Here is a 20,405-nt window from a genome sequence, read left to right as displayed (position 1 = left end):
CACGCCACTTTACGCCCCCACCGGCAGGTGCTAGTGACCTGGTTTTTCTGCATCCTCACCAGCAATTGTTATTATCGCTAGTGTTTTCACTTTAAGTGTTCCGACAGGTGTGCAGTGACATTTCATCGTGGTTCTAGCCTGAGGACGGATAATGGTGCTGGACATCTCATCGGCTCACGGTCACTCCATGTCCTCTTCCCTGGAAGGGCTGCTGACACCTTTTGCCATTTGGTGTCTTATAGTTGCATTGGGAGGATTCTTTGCAGAGTCTGGATGCGAGACCCCTTTTTGGATGTGAAGTTTGCCAATATTTCCTCTCAGCCTGCCCCTGGTCCCGTCATGCTCTCCACAGAGTTTTTCGTATAGAAAAAGTGTTTAATTCTGATGAAGTCCACCTTCGCCATGTCCCTTCTGTGGGTAATGCTTTCAGTGTCAGATCTGAGAACTCTGTATCTGGAGTTTTCCTCCTCTCTTTCCCCCTAAATGTTTTCTAGCAAGTTTTATATTGACTATTTCAGTTTGTGATGTATTTTGATTGAATTTTTGTTTAAGGTGTGAAGTTTAGATGAAGGTGTGTTTTGGTTTGGGGGAGTCTTTTTGCCTATGGATATTCAGGATAGGATATTTTTTTAAATCCGGAGTCTTTGCCCCTTTATTTCAGAGCTCTGCTCGTCCCATCGCCACTGCCTGTGGGCCGTGGTCTTGCTCCTGTAAGACTAAACTAGTTACCTCTTGGATACCAAAACCATGAGTTGAGGAGGTGACACAAATTGCTGTCTACGCCTTCTGTGTAGCAGGAATTCAAATACCTGCAAAGCCTCCCCTAAGGACAGATGATGAAAAGCAAATTATGTTATGAATATGAAAGACCCAAAAATACTGTTTACATCAAGAACTGTTAGTGCCTATTTCAGGTTACTTGAGTACAGGTAATTAGCCATTATGCTTCTTAAGTTTCTGTACTTTGGGGTTTAGAACCTTCTTTCCTGCCCTTTGGAGTAGCCTACTTAGGCTCCATATGCATTCAAATACAGAGTCAGTTTCACACAAATTAACACACTGCCCCGAGTTAGGAACGTGAACAGTTACACCGAGTGGTAGAGCAGGTTGGAGCCCCTGCACACCCACTGCAGGCCGTGGGTGGCTGAGCCACAGCCGGGTGAGCAGCAGGAAGTTCTTTCCTTTCCTTTCTGGAGGAAGCAGCTCCGTGTTACTCGTCCACTCAGGGCTCCACTTCCTGTAGGCTTTTTTGCATCACTCTCTGCCTTGGGAGCTGGTGTTGTCCGTCCCCCACCCTGACCTCTTTCATGAAATGTTCCTTACTCCTCACATGGCTCCGTGCCCAGGCCACCTGCCTCCTTAGGGGTCCTCAGCCTCACCACTGTTACCAGGGGAAGCCCAGCCTGCTGTGCTCCTGGACACTTCCCCTGAGGTCTCCCTTTCTGCAGGGAAGGTGCCCATGTCACTGCTCTCCAGCTTTGTGTGTGTGGGGTGTCAGGTCACCTCCCCCACAATGCTCTCCTCACCTCAGAAAGCCAGTGTGACTTTCTGCTACCAACAGGATGCTAGGTACCCTCAGCCTGCTCTCAGCCCCCCCCCCCACCCCCCCCAGCCTACTCACATTTGTTTCACATATTCATTGAGTCTCACATACAAGATCACAAACCTTTTTAGGAAAGGGGCCCCTAGGTTGCTTCTGCCTCTTTGTCTGTCCTAGCAGGGCAGCACCCAACCACCCTGTGGTTGATGCCTGCTGAGCGACAGAACGTTCTGAACTCTGGGGGGAGCACAGAGCCTGCACACGTTGAGGAACGAGCTCATGAAAAGAAGGAAGGGCTCTCACAGAAATAAATCTCCTCTCCAGCATGAAAACAAAGGACTGTGTAGACAGAGGGAGATTTGTCAGACAGGGGTGCTTATTAATGTGTACCCTGTATCTAGAACTAGCTAAACTTTTACCTCCTTGCTCTTTCTAGAGCTGAAGTTTGAGAAATGCAAATCACCTTCAAGGGTAAATAGCATCTTATATTTTCTCTAGAAAAGGAATTGGCATTGATTCCTGCTGAAATGTGTGCAATTTCCTTTATTTTAAAAACCTTTAATTTTGAACTAGGAGGAGATATGGACCAGGAGCCTAATCCCCAGTTTCGTAACTATTTCCTGAGCTGTTTCTCACATTTGCTAAGATAGTTATTTAAATGCATTCTAACCAGTGACAGATACTCTTGCTAACAAGAAAGCTGCCAATATATATATATTCTGTGAAGGACTCATGAGCCCCAGCTTTCCATGTCTCATGACCAGGTCCAGAGCCTCCTCTGGCTGCCCCAGGACGAGGACAGGGCCTGCCGCACCATCCTGGAGGTGCGCTCACCCTGGCTCGTGTTTGCATCTCTGCATCAGGGCAGGGATTTACCACCTGCCCTTATGTGGTCAGTGGTCTCAACACCTGGAAAAAGCTTCTCTCTCTCTCTCTCCAGCAGACTTGCACGGAGTTTCGTCTTCAGAAATTGTGCCTTGGAAAGTCTGTTTTCCAGAGAAAGTTACACTCCGTGTTGACTTATGTTGACTTATGTTGGCTTACGTAAAGCTGACACTTGGCTTTCCTGTTATGCTTTTCCCCAACCATATAAAAAGAAGCACCTAGTTTGTGACACCACAATTCGGGGTAAAAACGATTTTTGCTCGCCTTGCCTTCATCTCTGCCTCTATCTTACCACGCGTTAGCATGATCTCTTGGGTTCCTTTGTCCTTCTTAGAGCATATTTTTAATATCTTTTGTTTCAGGGGGTTAGGTATGTTCACATTTTGCTTTCTGAAGGGCGTCTGCCTTCTCCTGTGTGAAGCACAGAGCTTGCTGGTCAGGTCGCCATAGTATTTTGACCACCTGCTTTGCTGGCTCCCCCTTTCACAGGGTGGTCGCAGAAGGCTCAGGAGTCTTTAGATTATTGTCACGTTTTTGTGAGCATGTAAGATTCTTTTTTCCAAGCAAATTTTGGAACAAATCATATGGAGATTAGAGAGGGTGCTATTTGCATCTGAAGAATTATTTATGTAGCTAGCATTTATTGGGCTCCCCATGTGGTCCAGGTACTTGTCCAGGTGATGGGGACACGGTGGCATCAGATAAAGTCCCGGAGTTGTGGAGTATGTTCTCATAGGTCACACCTAGTGAAACAAGTAGACAAACAAACAATATTAGTTCAGGAAAGACAGAAGCATTGTTGGGTGAATACCAACCAAAGGGATACGAGGACAGGAAGAAGCAGTGAAAACATCAAAAGCTTTTTTGAAATCAATTTCAGAATACAAGAGGGGTTGATTTTGGCCCATTTCTGACTTTGGTGTTTGTCCTGAAGTTTATTATAGGTAGGTAAGGGTGTGTGTGTTGGCCCGACTTTGGAAGACAAGCAGTTAGACCGTCAAAATATTTATGATACAAAGTAAAACCAAAAGTCTCATTCTTAAATATAAAAATCTTTTACTGCAATATATTCCTTTCTCCAGACCAATAAAGTGCCATGTACATGAATGGTCGATTAGGACTTTTGGAAAAAGGGATGAGGACGAGAGCACATGAGTGAAGGTGCCACGTGCTTTGTGGCTAGACCAGGGTTTTGTACAGACCAGCAGAAATAGTTCAGAGATTATGGGCCATATGGTTTCTATTGCAATTAATCAACTCTACTATTATAGTCCCAAAGTATCCACAGAAATATGGAACCAGGTAAGTTTGGCTACGTTTAAATACAACTTTGTTTACAAAACAGGCAGAAAACACACAGTAGCTTTCTGACAACTTTAGAATTATTGTAGTGTTTTAGACCGATTACAAAGTATCTAATGATACATAATGAGATAAGCTATCCCTAGAAAGTGTCAGAGACTCTAAGTCACGTAGAGACAGGATCTCCACCAAGGGACTCCCATTAACGTGATGGGTCTGATGTGGTCACTAAGGGGGACTTGTGCTTCAGACGGACTTCTGTTAGAGCCTTGTATCTGCTTCCACCTGCACGGTGAAGTTTGGGGAGAAGTTGGGAGGCTCAGATGGAAGAGCAGCTAGGGTTGTCAGGATCAGTTAGGATGGTTTGCCTGGGTTGGCAAACTGCAGCTAGTAGGCCCAGCCATCTGTAGCCTGTGTTTGCACAGGCCACAAGTAAGTGGTTTACACATCTCCAAAGAGTTGTAAATAGGTGGAGGAGGACGACAAGGAGAAAGAGGACACGGAAGAGACTGCACATGACCTACAAAGCGTTTTAACCCATTCACTATTTGGCTTTTATGGAAATAACATTCGGCCCTGGCTGGAGAGTGGAAGGAATGGGTTGACAGGAGAAACTGGTCTGGAACTGACCAGCACTACCTGTTAACAATCAGCCTGCAAAGCACCCCCAGGTGGGTGTGGCCAGGGGCCAAACAGTCACCGTCCCCATGTGGTAGGCTGTGAAGGCCTCAAATCAGCTTTCCTTAGTGATCACACCAAAAATAAAGATTTTAATCATTAAAAGGGGCAATTATGGAAGGTTCAGGAACTGCCTCGTTTTTCTATGTTTATTCAAGACCAGAGTCAGTTTTTAAACCTTGACAATTTGCAGTGTTTGTGGATGCAAATTGCAGGAAGATCTCCATTCATGTTCTTTGAGTGTGGTGAGAGGAGAGATCCCACCAGCTACCGTTGCAGACAGCTCTCCATGACTTATCACAAGGTCACAGGCACATCTGTAGATAGTCTGAGAGCTCCTGTCATTCACTAGTATTATTAACGTCTCAGGGGGCCTCACGGACGCCCCCTAGAGACAGAGCTTCGTATATATGGCGAGACCTGTGCAGAAGAAATGCTGTCTGATTCGGCTTTTATCTTTTTAATATCTGAAATCTTAGTCAAATTGGTTTAAAAATATAAATGAATATGCTTTACGTGTTCCTACAGGCACGTATAGTAAAATGGAACATTAAAATCTATTTTCAAAAGGCAAATAGTTTAAACACAAAAATCAGTTTGTTATTCTAGCAATTCTGGAGGAAAAAGTTGCAAAAAATCTCAGTTGTTTGGAAAGAATTTCTGGTACTCTTTGACAATCATTTAAGTGTAGTACCAGTGACATTAAATCTCAATTTGACAGAATTTCAATGGTGTACTCTGAATGGAGGAGTCTGTCTGCTCCTTTCACTGCACTCTTGTCAGCCTTGACTGCCCACGCCTTCTAGCACTGAGGGCAATTTTGAGGACTCACTGTGGGAGCGGCGCCTGTGGGGCACGTGTGTGTTTTCTACTCCACTCAATTTGGCTGTGAACCTAGCTCTTAAAGTCTACTAAACAGATCCCATGATTGCTGCGCCTTCTAGAGAATTCTATGCACCATGAGACCAGTGTGGCGAGGCAGTTCCTTTAGTTTCACGTGACATTTGAATTTACGTGGCACTGTCTATGTTTTCTTGTATCACCTTGGCCTTGTTGGGTTCAAAATACTTTACTTGAGTACTAAATAATTGTAGTGGATGTCCTTATTTATCAGACATTTATTGGAAGGTGAGAAGAATGAGACCATGCTGGACAGTGGGGAACACTGAGACCCAGGCCCTATTTGAGGTGAGGGTTCTCAGCCAGAACAGTGTGAGTTGGAAGCGACAGATGTGGAGAGAGAAGGGACATCTAGAGACTGGTGTGAGCTGGGCTCTCAGGGTGCAGGGAGGAGGCGACGTCGGAGCCGGGCTTGTGAGACTCAGTGGGAGACTGGCCTGGGCGTCCCCGCTTCCTGTGCGTGCTGCTGAAGCTGTGCTCAGAGAGTCCCTGCCTTTCTGCCCTGGATTTTATTCAGCTAATTCCCCCTTTTGGCTGTGTTAACAGTGTAGGCGCCACAGTTGTAGAGGCCAAAGTCTTTTTCCCAAATTCGCTGGGATTCTGCCTTAGAGTAAAGTAACAGGTATGAGCATCCCTGAGGTGTGGGGGTCGTTCCGGGCACAAGTGTGACGGATGCTTTTCACACCGTCCTGGCGCTCTGGCTCCTTGCCCCTGGCAGAACTCCAGCTTGGCCCATATTTCCCCTCCCCTGTGTCCTGGATGATGGGGGCCTTCTGGATAGTTTTATTGGTTTTCTTTCCAAATCCTTCTACAAAAGATCTGAGTTAAAAACCAAGGCCCTGGCATGGGGTGCAGTCTGATCCTTTCTCATTCTAGGAGCTCCCCAGTCCTCCCTCGTTCCCAGCTGTGTCCCTGCTGCAGCTCTTGGGGTGGAGGGATTGCCGCTTTCACCCCCCGGCAACCCCCAGAAGAGACAGACCCTGGTTACCCAAGGCCACTGCAGGAGCAGTTGGGATCTAACAGGAGTTCTGAACCCCAGAAGGTCACGGTTGGGGTGCAACTTGTGAGGACACATCATCTCCTGGCTTGGAGCCTTCTAGTCCAGGGTTGAATCATCACTGATCCAGGATGCTCCTGGACATTCTCTCCCTGCAGTGAGCGACAGGCCAGTGTGCACGGGTAACTGTGACGGGGAAGTTTCCCACCAAACCACAACAGTTGGGGCAGGGAACCTCCCCCTTCTTCTGAGGGTCTGGTGTGGGTCTGGGCGTTGTGCTGGCCAGTTCTGGCACCACTTTGCTGCAGTGGAAGGGAATCCACCAGAAATTGGCAGAGTGGCCAGGAGCTACTGAATTAGCCACCCCAGAACCACCCCAAGGCTTCTTATGAAAAATACTAAATTCCAATATTTAAGCCAGTTTCACTCAGTACCCCGCCCCCAACAACACGGGACCTGGATATGGGGGAGGACGCTCGGAAGACACCCCAGGCTGGAGGAGAGAGTAGACAGTAAGAATGGCGGGAGGCGCTGTGTTCGAATTCATTGTAATGACAACAGGATTGGCCCACATCCCACAGAGCAAGTTACAATTTAATTTGTATGACAACCACTTGAAATAGACAAAACTGTTGGTAATTACCAAAGACCAGAAGGCGTCAGTTGTTTGCTCTGTTTTGTTTATTTGTTTATCTAGTCTTTGACCCAGAGAGTGTGCATGGAAGGTCAATGTCCTGCTGGCCCGGGAGGGTGGGGAAGGTGAAGTGGTTTTTCTTTCCTCCTTTGCCATTAGCTTCAGCTGCTCTGTTGTTATAGGAGCCAGCGATAAAGTTGACCCTAAATTCCGGGTCAGAATCTGAGTACTTACTGACCCAGCTACCGCAGGAAAAAGCATGTGGAAATCCACCTGGGATGAGGTTGTGCAGTTGCGTGATGCTGACAGACGTTTCACCTTTGTGGTACTGACAGGTTTGCAGAAACATGTTTGGATCAACAGATTGCAAATTAGGAACTGGCACTGGTCCTGACAATTGTTGACAACATGTTTAAAGAATGTTTAAAGTGGAATCATTATACATTCCAAAGTTGGTGTTCCCATAGCAATGCAGACAGAGCTGCTGTGCAGTGTTAATTACTCCTTCACGGCTATTGTTTACATCTTAATTTACAGTGCAGTTATCCAGACCTGAAGATGTGACTGGAGTTATCTTTTTAGGAATACCTTCACATCAAAATTTCTTTTTCTGGTGGACTCAACATTTAAACTCCAAGACTGTCTCCGACTTTGGACTGTTTCAGAAGTACAGCCAAAAATGGGAATGAAAAGCAATGACCAAAATGCCAACGTTGCTGCTACTTTTTAACCTCAGAGTTGAAGTATCCTGAGCGATGTGTCCAAAAAAGCGGGAAAGTAAAGAAGCTCTGACACAGGCACATGGCCGTGGTTTAGGCTTGCAGCAATCAGTCTTGGCTTTTTGGAAAACAAAAGCAGAGGGCTGTGGGCCAGGCCTCATGTGCAGCAGGCTCGGCCATTCCGATGGTCTGTGCAGCCCTCGGGGAGCCTTTTTTCGGCTGACCTGGTCACTGGACAGGAAGGGAGGGAGTCAGCCTTGCTGGGACCCGGGCTCTGCCCTGGGGCAGGGGGAAGAGGAAAGGGGCGGCTAACACCTTTACCGCATTCCCCTGTCCTGCCCTTCGCTGTTTCTCTGGCCAAATGGTGACAGACTCTAGCAGGTGCCACCGCTCTCTCTGTGATTTGCAACCGTTTGTTCTAACATTCATGTAGAATATAGTCTGTGTCAGGCCTTGGGAATTTATTATGTTTTCTTGTCTTATTCTCAAATCACTGCTCTTCTACCATTACAATGGTTTTTATTTGCTTTTTTACATCATTACAGTCCCTTGCCCTGTCCCACAGTATCAGTCTGCCTTGTACTCATCTAATGCCATGTTTGGGTGCGGCTGATGAGCCAGGTCTCCTGAAGCCTAGGTAATCACCCTTCCAGTGGTGCCCAAGCACTTTGGTGACACATTTCCCATTTGCAAAAGAAAGTTGGTTTTGGACACACTCTAATTATAGGTTTTCTTTTTTATTTTATTTTATTTTATTTATTTTTTGAGACAGAGTCTCACTATGTTGCCCTTGGTAGAGTGCTGTGGCATCACAGCTCACAGCACCCTCAAACTCTTTGGCTTAAGCAATCCTCTTACCTCAGCCTCCCAAGTAGCTGGGACTACAGGCACCTACCACAACGCCTGGCTTTTTTTTTGCTGTTGTTGTCATTGTTGTTTATGTTTTTAGACAGATTTTCACTTTGGAGTCATGGTGTCATAGCTCATAGCAACCTCAACTCTTGGGCTCAAGTGATCCTCTTACCTCAGTTTTTCTATTAGTAGAAATCTGGTCTTGCTCTTTCTCAGGCTGGTCTTGAACTCCTGAGCTCAGGCGATCCATCCTCTTCGGCCTCCCCAAATGCTGGGATTACAGTAGTGAGCCCCCACACCCAGCCAATCATAAGTTTTTAAGTTAGATCTCCATGCTGCATGTGAAAGCCCCCTTCTGGTTAATTATAAAAGGCCTCAATGATATTTGGCTATTTTGGAAGCACAATACGCACCAGGACAGTTCCTGAGCCTTGAACGTCCCCGACCAGCATTCTGCCTTCTGCGTTTTACTTCTGCCCTGGAAACATCCCGCACAACGTCCGTCATCCAGACAGCCCGGGTGTGTGAGGAAGTGGGAAAGGCCTGGGCTCGCAGTCTTCCTTTCCATTTTAAGTCTCTGGTCTGGAATGAACCCCTCTAGCTCCTTGACACATCTGTGCCTGTATGGGGCTCCTTTACTTATGACAGGGCACACGCCCTGGGACAGTAACAGGGTGGGACCGAGATGGGCACGTCTTCCCAGGTTCCAGCAACCATGGGTTTGGGAAATGGAGAAGCTCAAAGGATGGGCTCAGGCATCTCATTTCCCCAGAATGAGCCCCTCTTTTCTGTCTGAGTCGGTGATAACCTCTCTGGACAGCTCCATTTTCTCCCCTAACCCCTCTGTGCAGCTTCCCATAGGTCTCCCCACCTTTGTTTTGGCAACTGTTTTGCAGCTGGGAAAACTCCCTGGAATAGCATGGGGGCAGGTTGGTCGGTGTTTGTAAATCTCTGAGAGATGAAAGATGCGTTCACAGGCAGAATCCTGGAATCAGGTTGTGAAGTGTCCTCCTGATTGGTCACACAGCTGCACTTTGGCACGTTGCCCTGTGAAACCCAAAAGACAGGGCTAGGATGTGGGCGCACCCAGGAGGAAATGTCCGTGTGTGTTTTCCAAGTTAGTTTAGCTCACTGGTGACATCATAAGATCACCATCACCTAGGCGATGGAACGTGTTGCTATGGGAACTGCAAAGCTGTATGATAACACAGCTTCAAAATGTTGACAGTTGGAAATGCTTCCTTTTTTCCGTACTGCATGCAGCAGAGGTATATATGCAGGGAGTGGGTGTTTTGTTTAAAATATTAGCATTTGAAGTTTCTTAATATAAACTATTTGAAGATAAATGATGTGGGACACTTAAAATATTTAGAATATTGAAATTTGGGGAACGTATTACCACTTACCTGCATTAAAAGAAACCTTTATACACTGGAACTCTCCCACGCCTGACGAAGTCAGAGTTGTGATAACCAAGAAATAAAATCTCTTTGCAAAACTGAAAGAACCACACACGTTTAGGGTGGCGTGCCTCGCACACGTCTGATCTCCGATGTGGAGGGATACTGATGACTGGTTTGTGCACACAGCCTGGTGTGTGTAGGTTACTGAGTCATGACCCAGGCCATACACCATATCCTCCCAAGCATGTTTGCACGTTCACACAGACATACGTGTGCATACAGTTGGCCCGCCACAGCCACAGGTTCTGCATCCTTGAATTCAACCAACTTCAGATCCAAAATATTTATAAAAAATACAACAATAAAAATAATGCAGATACAGATATAGTATGACAGCTGTTAACATAGTGTTTACACTGTATTGGGTATTATGAGTAATCTAGAAATGATTTAATATATATCACAGGATGTTTATAGGTTACATGCAAATGCTATACTATCTATATCCAAGACTTGAGCATCCTCAGATTTTGGCACACACTGGAGTCCTGGAATCCATCCCCCACAAATAGGGCAGACCCCTCCCACGGGGGCACATACTTCCTTCACCCACCTGCTTGGAAAGCTTCCCCTCAACAGCCCTGGAAACCAGTGCTCTCCTTCTGGCTCTTGGCGAGCTTGTTCCATCCTCAGCTGACACTCGCCAGGGATGTCTGGGGCTGCACCTTCTCTGGGCACCAGTGCTCGTCACTCTCACAGGGAGATCTTTAAGACCAGGGAAGGCCGCTCTCGGAACGTGGTGAAGAATCCCTCACGGCAGGGAACAAAGGTGGGGAGAGGCCCTGTACGAAGGCTGTGTCCCCCTTTTGATGGCTTACTCTTGTGTTTTATGGTGCCCGGGCCACCGCTTAGATGAGAGTGACTAGTCTGGAAAACACATTTCAAGTCTCGCCTGAACAAGCAGGTAAAAAAAAGTTAGCCTTAAGTTCTTCATCTATAGAATGAGATGATTTGTTGGAGGGAATTCCATGTTTCTTTTTTTTTTTTTTTTAATTAACTCTGTAATTCTGAAAAGCTCAGGATTTTGTAACAAGATCTTTATGTACCATTTAGGAACTCTCTCTTTGCATAAGCTTTTAGGGAAGAATGCAATACATATTTTTAATATTTTAAATTAAAAAGTAGACTAGTTTTAATAAAGGGCATTATTTTGGAGAAGGATTTATTGATTACTCAGGTTGATGTTTTGAGTTTTTAAAAGTTATAAAAAGTTTTGAGTTGTAATTATAACATTGTAATTCTTAAATATCCTTTCATAACATCAAGATTAGATAGAACTTGGTTTTGTGTTGGTTTTTCAGTCAGTAAACGGAAAAGCAAAGATTGTAAGGCACCGCTTGAGAGCACTGCTACGTGCTGGCTCCTCTGCTAAACGTGGTAACCAGTCCCAGTCTGGACAGAACCCCCAGAGGAGTGGGTCAGGAGGCCCCTTTTCCAGATGCCGAATCCAAGGCTCGGAATAGTTAGGATGAAGCTAAGTGGGAATCCAGAGCTGGGCAATTCCAAAAAACACTGGTCTTTTTCTTTGGCTTTGTAAAGCATAAAGATAAGTCTAATTATAAATTACATTTTATTCACATAACCTGGAAATGTTGCTTGCAACTTTTAACTGCAGTATAGTTATAGGGGTTCCTGATACGGTAGTGAGAGTGGGGTGGAAACAAAGGAAGTGAAGTCCATTCACTGTTCTAGGAACTGAGGTTGTATTCCCTTTGTAGAACCAAATTAGGCTGCCCCAAAAATAAATAAATAAAGACTGGTCACTTTTAATACCCCCAAGATATTATTAAAAGAAACCTTTAAACATAGATTTTTATCCTGGCAGTATTGGTTTTAAACTGATACCCACTATGTATTATATATAATAGACACACTCACACACACACACACATACACACTCACACACACGCACGCACACACACATATTAGCTGCCTTGTGAATCTTCTAAACAGAAAGCACTGTACTTAGCAAATTTCTCAGCAATTTATTTAGATGCAGTCTGACGATCTGATGAGCAATCAAAACGTTCCCATCTGTTTGTCAGGGAGGGAGTTTGGACATAAACATCCCCGGCACTGTGTTCTGGCTTCCTGAGTTTTCTGGCCATCTTGTCTGTGCCGTCACCTGTGCCCTGCTCACTCGGGCCCCGTGCTCTCTCTGGGGTCCTGCTTGCCATGGTCCGGTCGCCTCTACTCTCTTATCCAGATTCGCCTCTTCGTCCCACCGCCTCGCACGTGTGTGTACTGAGCACCTCGTCCTGTGGGGCACTATTGGGAATACAGCCAACAACAAACTGGAATACAGTCCCTGCCCGGGCCTTGCATTCTAGTGGAGAAAAGAGAAAATAAACAAGACAAATGCATTCTAGAAGGCGTCGACAACAGTGTTCAGCACGGGGCAGTCTGGGAGCAGACCACCCACACGCCTCAGGAAGGCACTGTGGAGAGACAGAGGCAACAACCGAGCGGCTCCTGCGGTGACACCTTAGGGCTTGCTGCGCTGCCAAGGAGTCCGGCTTGGCCGGAGAGAAGGGGAGGGGAGCTGGCAAGACGGGCCACGGAGGCTGGTCTGAGGTTCTTGGTTTGACTCTGAGCAAAGTTGGAAACCAGGGGAGGACCGTCCCCTGCCTTGGGAAGCTCCGGTGCAAGGCCCGTGGAGCACCTCAGGAGCCCGGGGGCTGGCCTGGCTCCTGTCCTTGGGAGATGCAATCTGTTTTCTGATGCTTCTACCTGGAACCGGTGACCATGCCGGTTATACCCCTCAAAACCTGCTGTAAATGTCTTCCTAATGCTACTCCCAGACACCTCTGTAAAGTGACTGGCATTGTACCCTGTAAGGAAACAGTACAAACAACCGTACAAACAATAGTTATAACTTAGTGAAATGGTGCATACAATTTCCTCTCTTTGTGAATTCAACACTTCTTGGTTGGCTCAGGAGGCCTCCTCCCCTCCTCACTCCCTCTGGCAGTGCCAGCAGCAGCCCAGGGTCTCCACCAGCATGTGCAGCAGAATTTGGGCCCTAGCACTGATGTGGCTTCATAGCTCTGGACTGAAAGCAGACTTTGCCCTCCCCCTTTCAAGGTGTCAATGAACAGTTGGGGGACAGATTTTCACCAAGTTAGCCATGTGGCTTTTTCCAGAGCCTCATTTTCACTTAGGAAACATGACCCCAAACCCCAGATGTGTCTGGTTGATCAACTTAGACTCCAAACAACCACTCTCCCAAGGAAAAGTGGAGTTTCTAGGACCTGGTAGTTCTTTTGCAGTTGACACATGGTGTCATTAAGCTGCAGACTGGGGTGGGCGGCTGGTAGAATTCGAAGATGGAAGACGAGAGACCAGAGAAGCTTTCAGGTTTCACCTGTTCCCAGTGCCATTATCAACACGCCACTGGGCATGGCCCTGCCCCTGCAATTCAGCACTTGGTTAAAAGATGCGTCCCACAATGGATTCTGGCCCTGGGGCCTCCGTGATCTTTCTACGCCTCGGGTAGGCCTTCCTTTTGGAAAACGGTGTCCAAAACTGGGCTTCCCTAAGGATGTGTCCTCGGGGTCCCACCTGAATCCACTGTCTTCTTGAGCAGTCTGTACACCCAGAGCTGAGTTCCACCTGGGTCCCTGGCAGGGACGCCACCTCCACTGCTGCAGTGGCGCCTGGTCACTCAGGCAGGGCAGAGGGCGGTGGTCGCCTGTTGTCTCCTCTGCTTCTCCAGCCCCACAGCTGCCCAGACATGTCAGGTCCCCCCTGTGGGCGTTAGGGTTTTACTTCTGTCTGAAGATACTGCCTCCAGGGGAGCCTCTGAATCTTTCTGAGAAGAAGCAGAGCCAGAGGAACCCACGCCTCCCTGGCGAGGTAGCCCTGGGGCCTGGCCGCCCTCCTCCTCTGTGTGCCTGGAAGAGCCCAGTGACCCTTTGTTTCCTCGCCCAAGTGTGTACGGACATGGCGCTTCCTCCTCCTTGTTAGAACGATTTCCTTCAGTGCCCGTCTGGGCTCCAGAATGATACCAGAGGCACTTCCTCTGGGCTGCTGATGTCCCTGAGCCCAGCAGGTGGTTTCTGTTGCTGGCTTGTGAGCTCAAACAGCAGCTGCGGGTGGGTGGTCGCTGGGGGTCTGCTCTCTGCACTGGGTGGCCTGGTTCCTCGCTCTCTCCTCATCCGCGGTCTTTCTAGGGGCCTTCCCTTCACAGCCACCCTTGAGCAGCCAGGTCCTGTCGGCGAGTGCCGCCACGTCTTGCTTCCTGGGTCCCTCAGGTTTCAGAGCACACTGGTCTGGTACCAGGCTGAGAAACAGGACAGAGAAGGAAAGAAGCTGAGGCCCTGAACTTCAGGGCCCCCGAGAGCCCCCAGGCCTGGCCCCCACAACCCCCAGCCTGGCCCCCGACAGCCCCCCGGACTGGCTTCCAACAACCCCCTGGCCTGGACCCCACAACCCCCCGGCCTGGCCCCTACAGCCCAAGATGCTTTCCAGTGAGCTTCTGGAACCAAATCTTGTCACAGAGTCAGGCAGGGCCCTGCCACAGGGGTGTCCCCAAGGCAGCCGCCTGCATCTGGCCCCAGCAACGCCTGGCTCATGGAGGTATGGCTGTTCTGACTTTGAGGTTCTCCCCTCTCTCTACCAGGGCACACTTGCTGCCCTGGCCTCTTACTCTGTGACACCGTTAGCCCAGTTCTGGGACACAGAGTGGTGACGGCCCGGGTCCCACGGCTCACATCCAGGACTGGCAGAACTCTGCCTCACTGGTCAGGCCTCCAGTGTGTGGGGACTCTCCAAGCAACGGTTCTCCAACCCTGACAGCTGAGTATGAGGCAGGAAGACCCCTGAAGCTGGGTGCTGGTGAGCTGCAACCAAACTGAACTACGTGGGACTCAACGCAACACCCTCTTTGGACGCTTGCTCCTTCCACCCAGCAAGTGCCCTCTGCCTGAGCGACAGAGACGTTGACCTCATCTTTGCTGCTCTTTTATTCACTTGAGCTCTGATCTCCTGTGTGACGTTGGGCCTCATGATCCTCACCAGGAGTCACTGCCCCACGATGACCTGCTTTGCCACCAGACCATGTCTCCTGGGGAAGGAAGGCGGGATGGAGTGAAAAATAATTTATTTTATAAAATAATCTTTTCTTTTATTAAAGTACCTATTACTTTTATTATTATATTTGTGTCTAGAACTAGGTAAGGTGATTACTGGCTCATTTTTAAACCATGAGCTTTCACTGGTTGCACGTTGTTACCATTTGGGTTTTATGCAGCGTTCACCATTTATAAGAACTTGATGGCCACCTGCATTCTTCCGGGGCCTTTTAAAAAAATTTACAGAAGTATTAAATGCCTTATGCTGAACATGAGAGAAAAAGAAAAGAATTTTAACAACCACCATGTAAATGGTTGCTGAAAACATGTCAATATGTGTATTTTTAATCTTTAAATGCACACATATATGTACAAATCCACGTGTTTAGACTTCTTACAAGCACAACTATTTATTGACAATTAATAAAAAGTATTAGTAAAATTAATAGGTAACAACTAAATTCTTAACGATTATGAGAGATTAATACATATAAAAGATCCACATTTTTAAGGACGGACTTGCTTTTAATTGGATGTATGTAAACTTAGGCTAAGCACAGCAATGTAATTCTGTGTATTTTTTTTTTTTATGTAAAAAAAAAAGAAAAAAAGAAATATTTTATTTTGTCTGTATCTCTGAAGATGCTATTACTATTAGTTTAGTAATATAAAACTACTACATGTTATTTAATTGAAAAGTCTTGGGCTAATCTCTGGAGAATTTTCATAGGCAAACTCTTCTGTGTGGGCTGGATCAGTAAACACACCAATAAAATCAATTTCCAGGAAGAATGGACCATCCACTTTATCAGCCAAGGTAAATCCTATAAAAGAGATCTTGTCGAGCAGAAGCTGAGACTGAACATCCCGAATTCTTCCTTGATTTGAGAAGAAAAATTTGGAAAAAGGAATCTTGACCTCCTGCCAGTAGGGCCCCCCACGGGTGAACATGAAGTAACTGTACATTCGATTCTTCCTCTGGATAAAATCTGAGTCCTCCTTGATATTCACCATCCATGGTCGACCATCCCCCCGGACCCGAAGATACAGAGTGTTAAACTGGGACCAATCATAAGACTTCCTCCTCTCAAAAGAGCCCCTTGGTATCCTGGATATCATTGCACAGTATCCACTTTGCCTACTATCTCCATCATAAGGTCCCTCAGAACTCAGAGTTCCATAGAGCAGTGCACTTTGGTTATTCTTGCCCATTTTTAAGAATACTTCACTTCTGCCTCCAATTGTCTTATCAGAAGTCACTATCCACTTATCTAAATCTTCTTTCCCACGGAACTGCCAGACGACCTTGGCTTGTTCCAACAAGACCTCGTGCAGAGGGCGACCTTCTGGCCCTATCCAATGATTCACAAGTTCATCCTTCAAAAGCCTAAAATGGTCCTTTATTTCATCTCTAATTGCTTTATCAAAACTAACTTCTGGCTTCTCATCAGGAGAAGTTGTATCCAAGGCAACTTCTTGCTGGTGATGTTCCTGCAACCCACCTTGAGTCTTCCTCTGTGAGGAGGCTTTGCCAGGAGCCACCACTGGTTTCTGAGGAATATTGGAACAACAGTTTGCAAAGTGAATACCCAAAAAAGGATGCAAGCCAATACTTGGCTTTGGGCATTTTCTCAGAAAGTAAGTGCTAGTCAGCAATTTGTGAACAAAAGCCATGGTTTAAAAAAAAAAAGTCGAAATGTAAATTTCTCCCTGAATCACCAGGGAAAAAATCTTCAGCCAATAGCCCAATTCTACCTTCCCGCAGTCCGTGACTTCCCTAATTCTGTGTATTAACTAAAACAACCTCTACACAGACTTTGTAGACACAAGTATAATAAAATTTCATTTCTTTATGATTTTCTAAAATTTCATCTTTTCAATATTTCAATGGCTTTCCTCAATGAGTTGAAATTAACAAGGTTTCAGTATGAAAATATTACTTTTTTTAAAAGCTAAAGTGACCCCTTCTTGCAGTGGAAGAGCTCTGGCTCTACATAAAAACTTCACAAACATCGACATCATGGCAGTTTGGAGTTTGGGGGATGGGGGTGTTTTCTTGCATATAGTAGATAACATGTTCTATTACATAAAAGCTCATAATAAGTGGTAAAAAATAATGAAATATATGAAATATCTAAGAATGATAAAAGAATTTAGGCACAAGTGACATCAGAGCTAAAATAACACACACCCCCGCTTGTACCCTTGCATCCATTAATTAGTTGACATAAATTATTTTTTGAACATGACAAATTTCATGTTGATATAAAAAAAGGTAAGACAGAACATGACTCATATTGCATTAAAATCTTTTTGGATAGAGTTCATGGTTATGCACAAATGAAATACTGAGTGAAAAAATAAATGAAATTGGGTGGCGCCTGTGGCTCAAAGGAGTAGTGTGCTGGCCCCATATGCCGGAGGTGGCAGGTTCAAACCCAGCCTCAGCCAAAAACCGCAAAAAAGTTAAAAAAAAAAATAAATGAAATTGATGGAAATTGAACCATTCTAACTTAGAGAAAATGTAAAGCATGAAAAGAACACCTTTTTTACTTCTATTTACACTTGTTTGTTTAAAGCATATCAGAAGTCCTCACCATCTAAAGAAATCTGGTATCTAGAAAATTCCCCTGAAAGGGATTCTACCTAAATTGGGGGTGAAAGTAGAGGGGAAAAATGTTGAGTGAGACTTTATTTTGAAAAATTAAAGTAAATGATTATACCTTATAGTTACAAATTAGATATTCATTTCAATTATGGGTTAACTCTTAGAGTTTTCCTTACTCTTAGCCAATGACCTCCTTTCATTCCTTTTCACAACAGCAGGGTCGATCTCAGAGACTTGTTTCTCCTTTCTCAACTCAGGCCCACTGCGCCCAGAGAATTCTCCACATTCCTTTCCACTGAAACGGGTGAGACGCCCTGGACCCTCCACTGGTACCCTGTCCCCTCTCTCCTTCTGAAGGACTTTGTCTTGACCACTCTCCTCTCTATCATCACTTATTCCCTTTGAACTTGACCGTTCCCTCCAGTGTTAAACAAGGGCCCTCGTCTCTCTCATCTTTAATAAGACAATCCTCCTGTCCTCGCCTGCCTACTTCTCTGCCTCCTTCAAGGGGCCACACCCAAACGCAGCTGTGGCAGAGAATGGTCACCCCTGAGGGGAGCCACTTTCTGGAACTGCCTTCTACAGATGGGCACACAAACTCTAGTGGTCGGCAAGCCAGCTCTGCCACTGAGAACCATTCTGAAGGCAGGACTGCTATCTTGTAAGGGTGTGTCACGAGTTCACAGGCACCAGGTGCGGAGGAGGGGGGTTCTTCCTTCAGGGCGCTCTCTATGTGAAAACTGCCAAAACAAGCAGCCAACTGGTACAAAAGTCAGCAACTGACAACCTGAGACCTTGAACCTGTAGCACAATGCAGAGGGGACCAGCCCTCAGCGGCAGACGTCCTCTCTGTCTGTGTCAGGGTCACGCAGGGGACCCAGCCCTCAGCGGCAGACGTCCTCCCTGTCTGTGTCAGGGTCACGCAGGGGACCCATCCCTCAGCGGCAGACGTCCTCCCTGTCTGTGTCAGGGTCACGCAGGGGACCCATCCCTCAGGAGCAGACGTCCTCCCTGTCTGTGTCAGGGTCACGCAGGGGACCCAGCCCTCAGCGGCAGACGTCCTCTCTGTCTGTGTCAGGGTCACGCAGGGGACCCAGCCCTCAGCGGCAGATGTCCTCTCTGTCTGTGTCAGGGTCATGCAGGGGACCAGCCCTCAGGGGCAGACGTCCTGTCTGTGTCAGGGTCATAAAGACTTGGCCACAGAAGCAGATTTGAACACGACGTGTGTCAGGTGGATCCCCGAGGAACAGGTAGACCTATGATAAACATGCGGCTTCCTCCAACAGAGATTCTGAGAAGAACCCTGAAAAGCACACAGGGGTCTGTGATAACAAAAAAGATGTGTCTTTGCTTTTATTCAGTTTGGAAATAATTATTGATCACCCCATTGATGATGTAAGACGAAGAGGATCAATACTTAATAAAGGAAGGAGACTATTTGAAAAGCAACTTCGGTGATGGAATGAGCAAGTACCTTTAATACTCAGACCTCGACAGTGAACATCACATCAGCTGATGCAACCAGCTGGGCTTGGTTGTGAAGACAAAGAGACAGAGAATAAGAGCTGCATCCTGGAGAATTGCACAGTATAAACCAGAGAGCAGAAACAATGACGGCTGTCACAATGCACGCTGACTGTCACCCAGGCCTGCACAGGCTCCCTGGCAGCCCTGGGAGGCTTCCCAGAAGAGGATTTCTACACTGATTCCTGCATGAGGAGCTGAGTGTGGCCAGGAAAGACCGTCCTGGCTGAGAAGGGAGAGGACTGGACTGAGCAGTGCGCCGGCCTGACCCAGTGAGGGGCCTCTGGGCGTCAGTGTTAGCAGAAGGTGGACAGCAGCATGGGGAAGGGCCAGGCATGAGGCCAGGCGGCCAGGAGCCTGGGGAGGTGAGCACATCAGGCCTGGAGGGCTGCTAGGGAGCTCCGGCTTGATTCTGTGCGTCACGAGAGCCACAGAGTGTTTAAAAACAGAAGAGAGATGTCACTGTTCATGTTTTAGATGAATTTAAGGACACGCTGGCATGGAACTTGAAAAACAGAGACCTTGGCTGTCTGGTGTGGGGGTTCATCCCTTCAGCCAGGCTTTGGGGAATTGAGGGCATGCTGGGGACGGGGACAGGTGCCAGAGCTGCAGGAGAAACAGGGCCCAGTCCTGAGGGGAAGGTGCATCCAGTGGGCTGACCATACCCTGTCTGTGGAGGATTCAACCCGGAGACAGAGACAATCACTCTGTGGGTTCAGAGCTCCCTCACTCCCACAAGGCCTGGCTCCCTTAGTCCTGTCGCTGATGGGGCGCAGTGACAATGGCCTATGACAAAACCCCTCCCTTGTTAATCCAGAGCAGGCCCAGGCCTGGTTTTGATTCTTCAGAGCCTGTCTTTGCTTCTCTGGTTAGTTCAGGAAACATCATACATTTTGCTCTGTGTGACAGGCACTGTCCCAGCCTGGAACCGATGGCAGGTTTTGGAGTGTCGGAACGAAGGGGAGGCTTGCAGTTTTACTTTACAGCCTGGTTATCAAGCGTGCCCTTGAGCAAGGAGACTGAGAAGTGGGAACTAAACTTTTTCACTGATTTGTCCTGTAACATTTCCCGTTACAACCAGTGTCCACTGGGTTTGCAGAGAAGGTCTTCAACTACCGTCTCTCCCACTTTCCAACAAGGGGATGTACGTGAGAACGAATCCATGTCCACGGCTCAGAGGGCTTTCTTTTCTGAGTGCTCTGACTGAAAACGCCCAAAGCAGGTGTCCCTA

General features: G+C 47.1%; 1 protein-coding gene across 1 annotated transcript; it reads right to left on the bottom strand.

Annotated features, from left to right (window-relative positions):
- Positions 1-15,669: 15,669 nt before the first annotated feature.
- Positions 15,670-16,809, bottom strand: LOC128586149 (complex I intermediate-associated protein 30, mitochondrial-like). Its single transcript, XM_053591731.1, has one exon. It carries the CDS (start codon positions 16,714-16,716, stop codon positions 15,730-15,732), a length of 987 nt encoding a protein of 328 aa, XP_053447706.1. The 5' UTR covers positions 16,717-16,809; the 3' UTR covers positions 15,670-15,729.
- Between the last annotated feature and the right edge of the window lie 3,596 nt (positions 16,810-20,405).

This window comes from Nycticebus coucang, chromosome 5 (assembly GCF_027406575.1).
Source record: "Nycticebus coucang isolate mNycCou1 chromosome 5, mNycCou1.pri, whole genome shotgun sequence".
NCBI classification, from domain to species: Eukaryota; Metazoa; Chordata; class Mammalia; order Primates; family Lorisidae; genus Nycticebus; species Nycticebus coucang.
The sequence above is the reverse complement of the archived record's forward strand: the minus strand, read 5'-3'. Positions and strand labels throughout refer to the sequence as shown.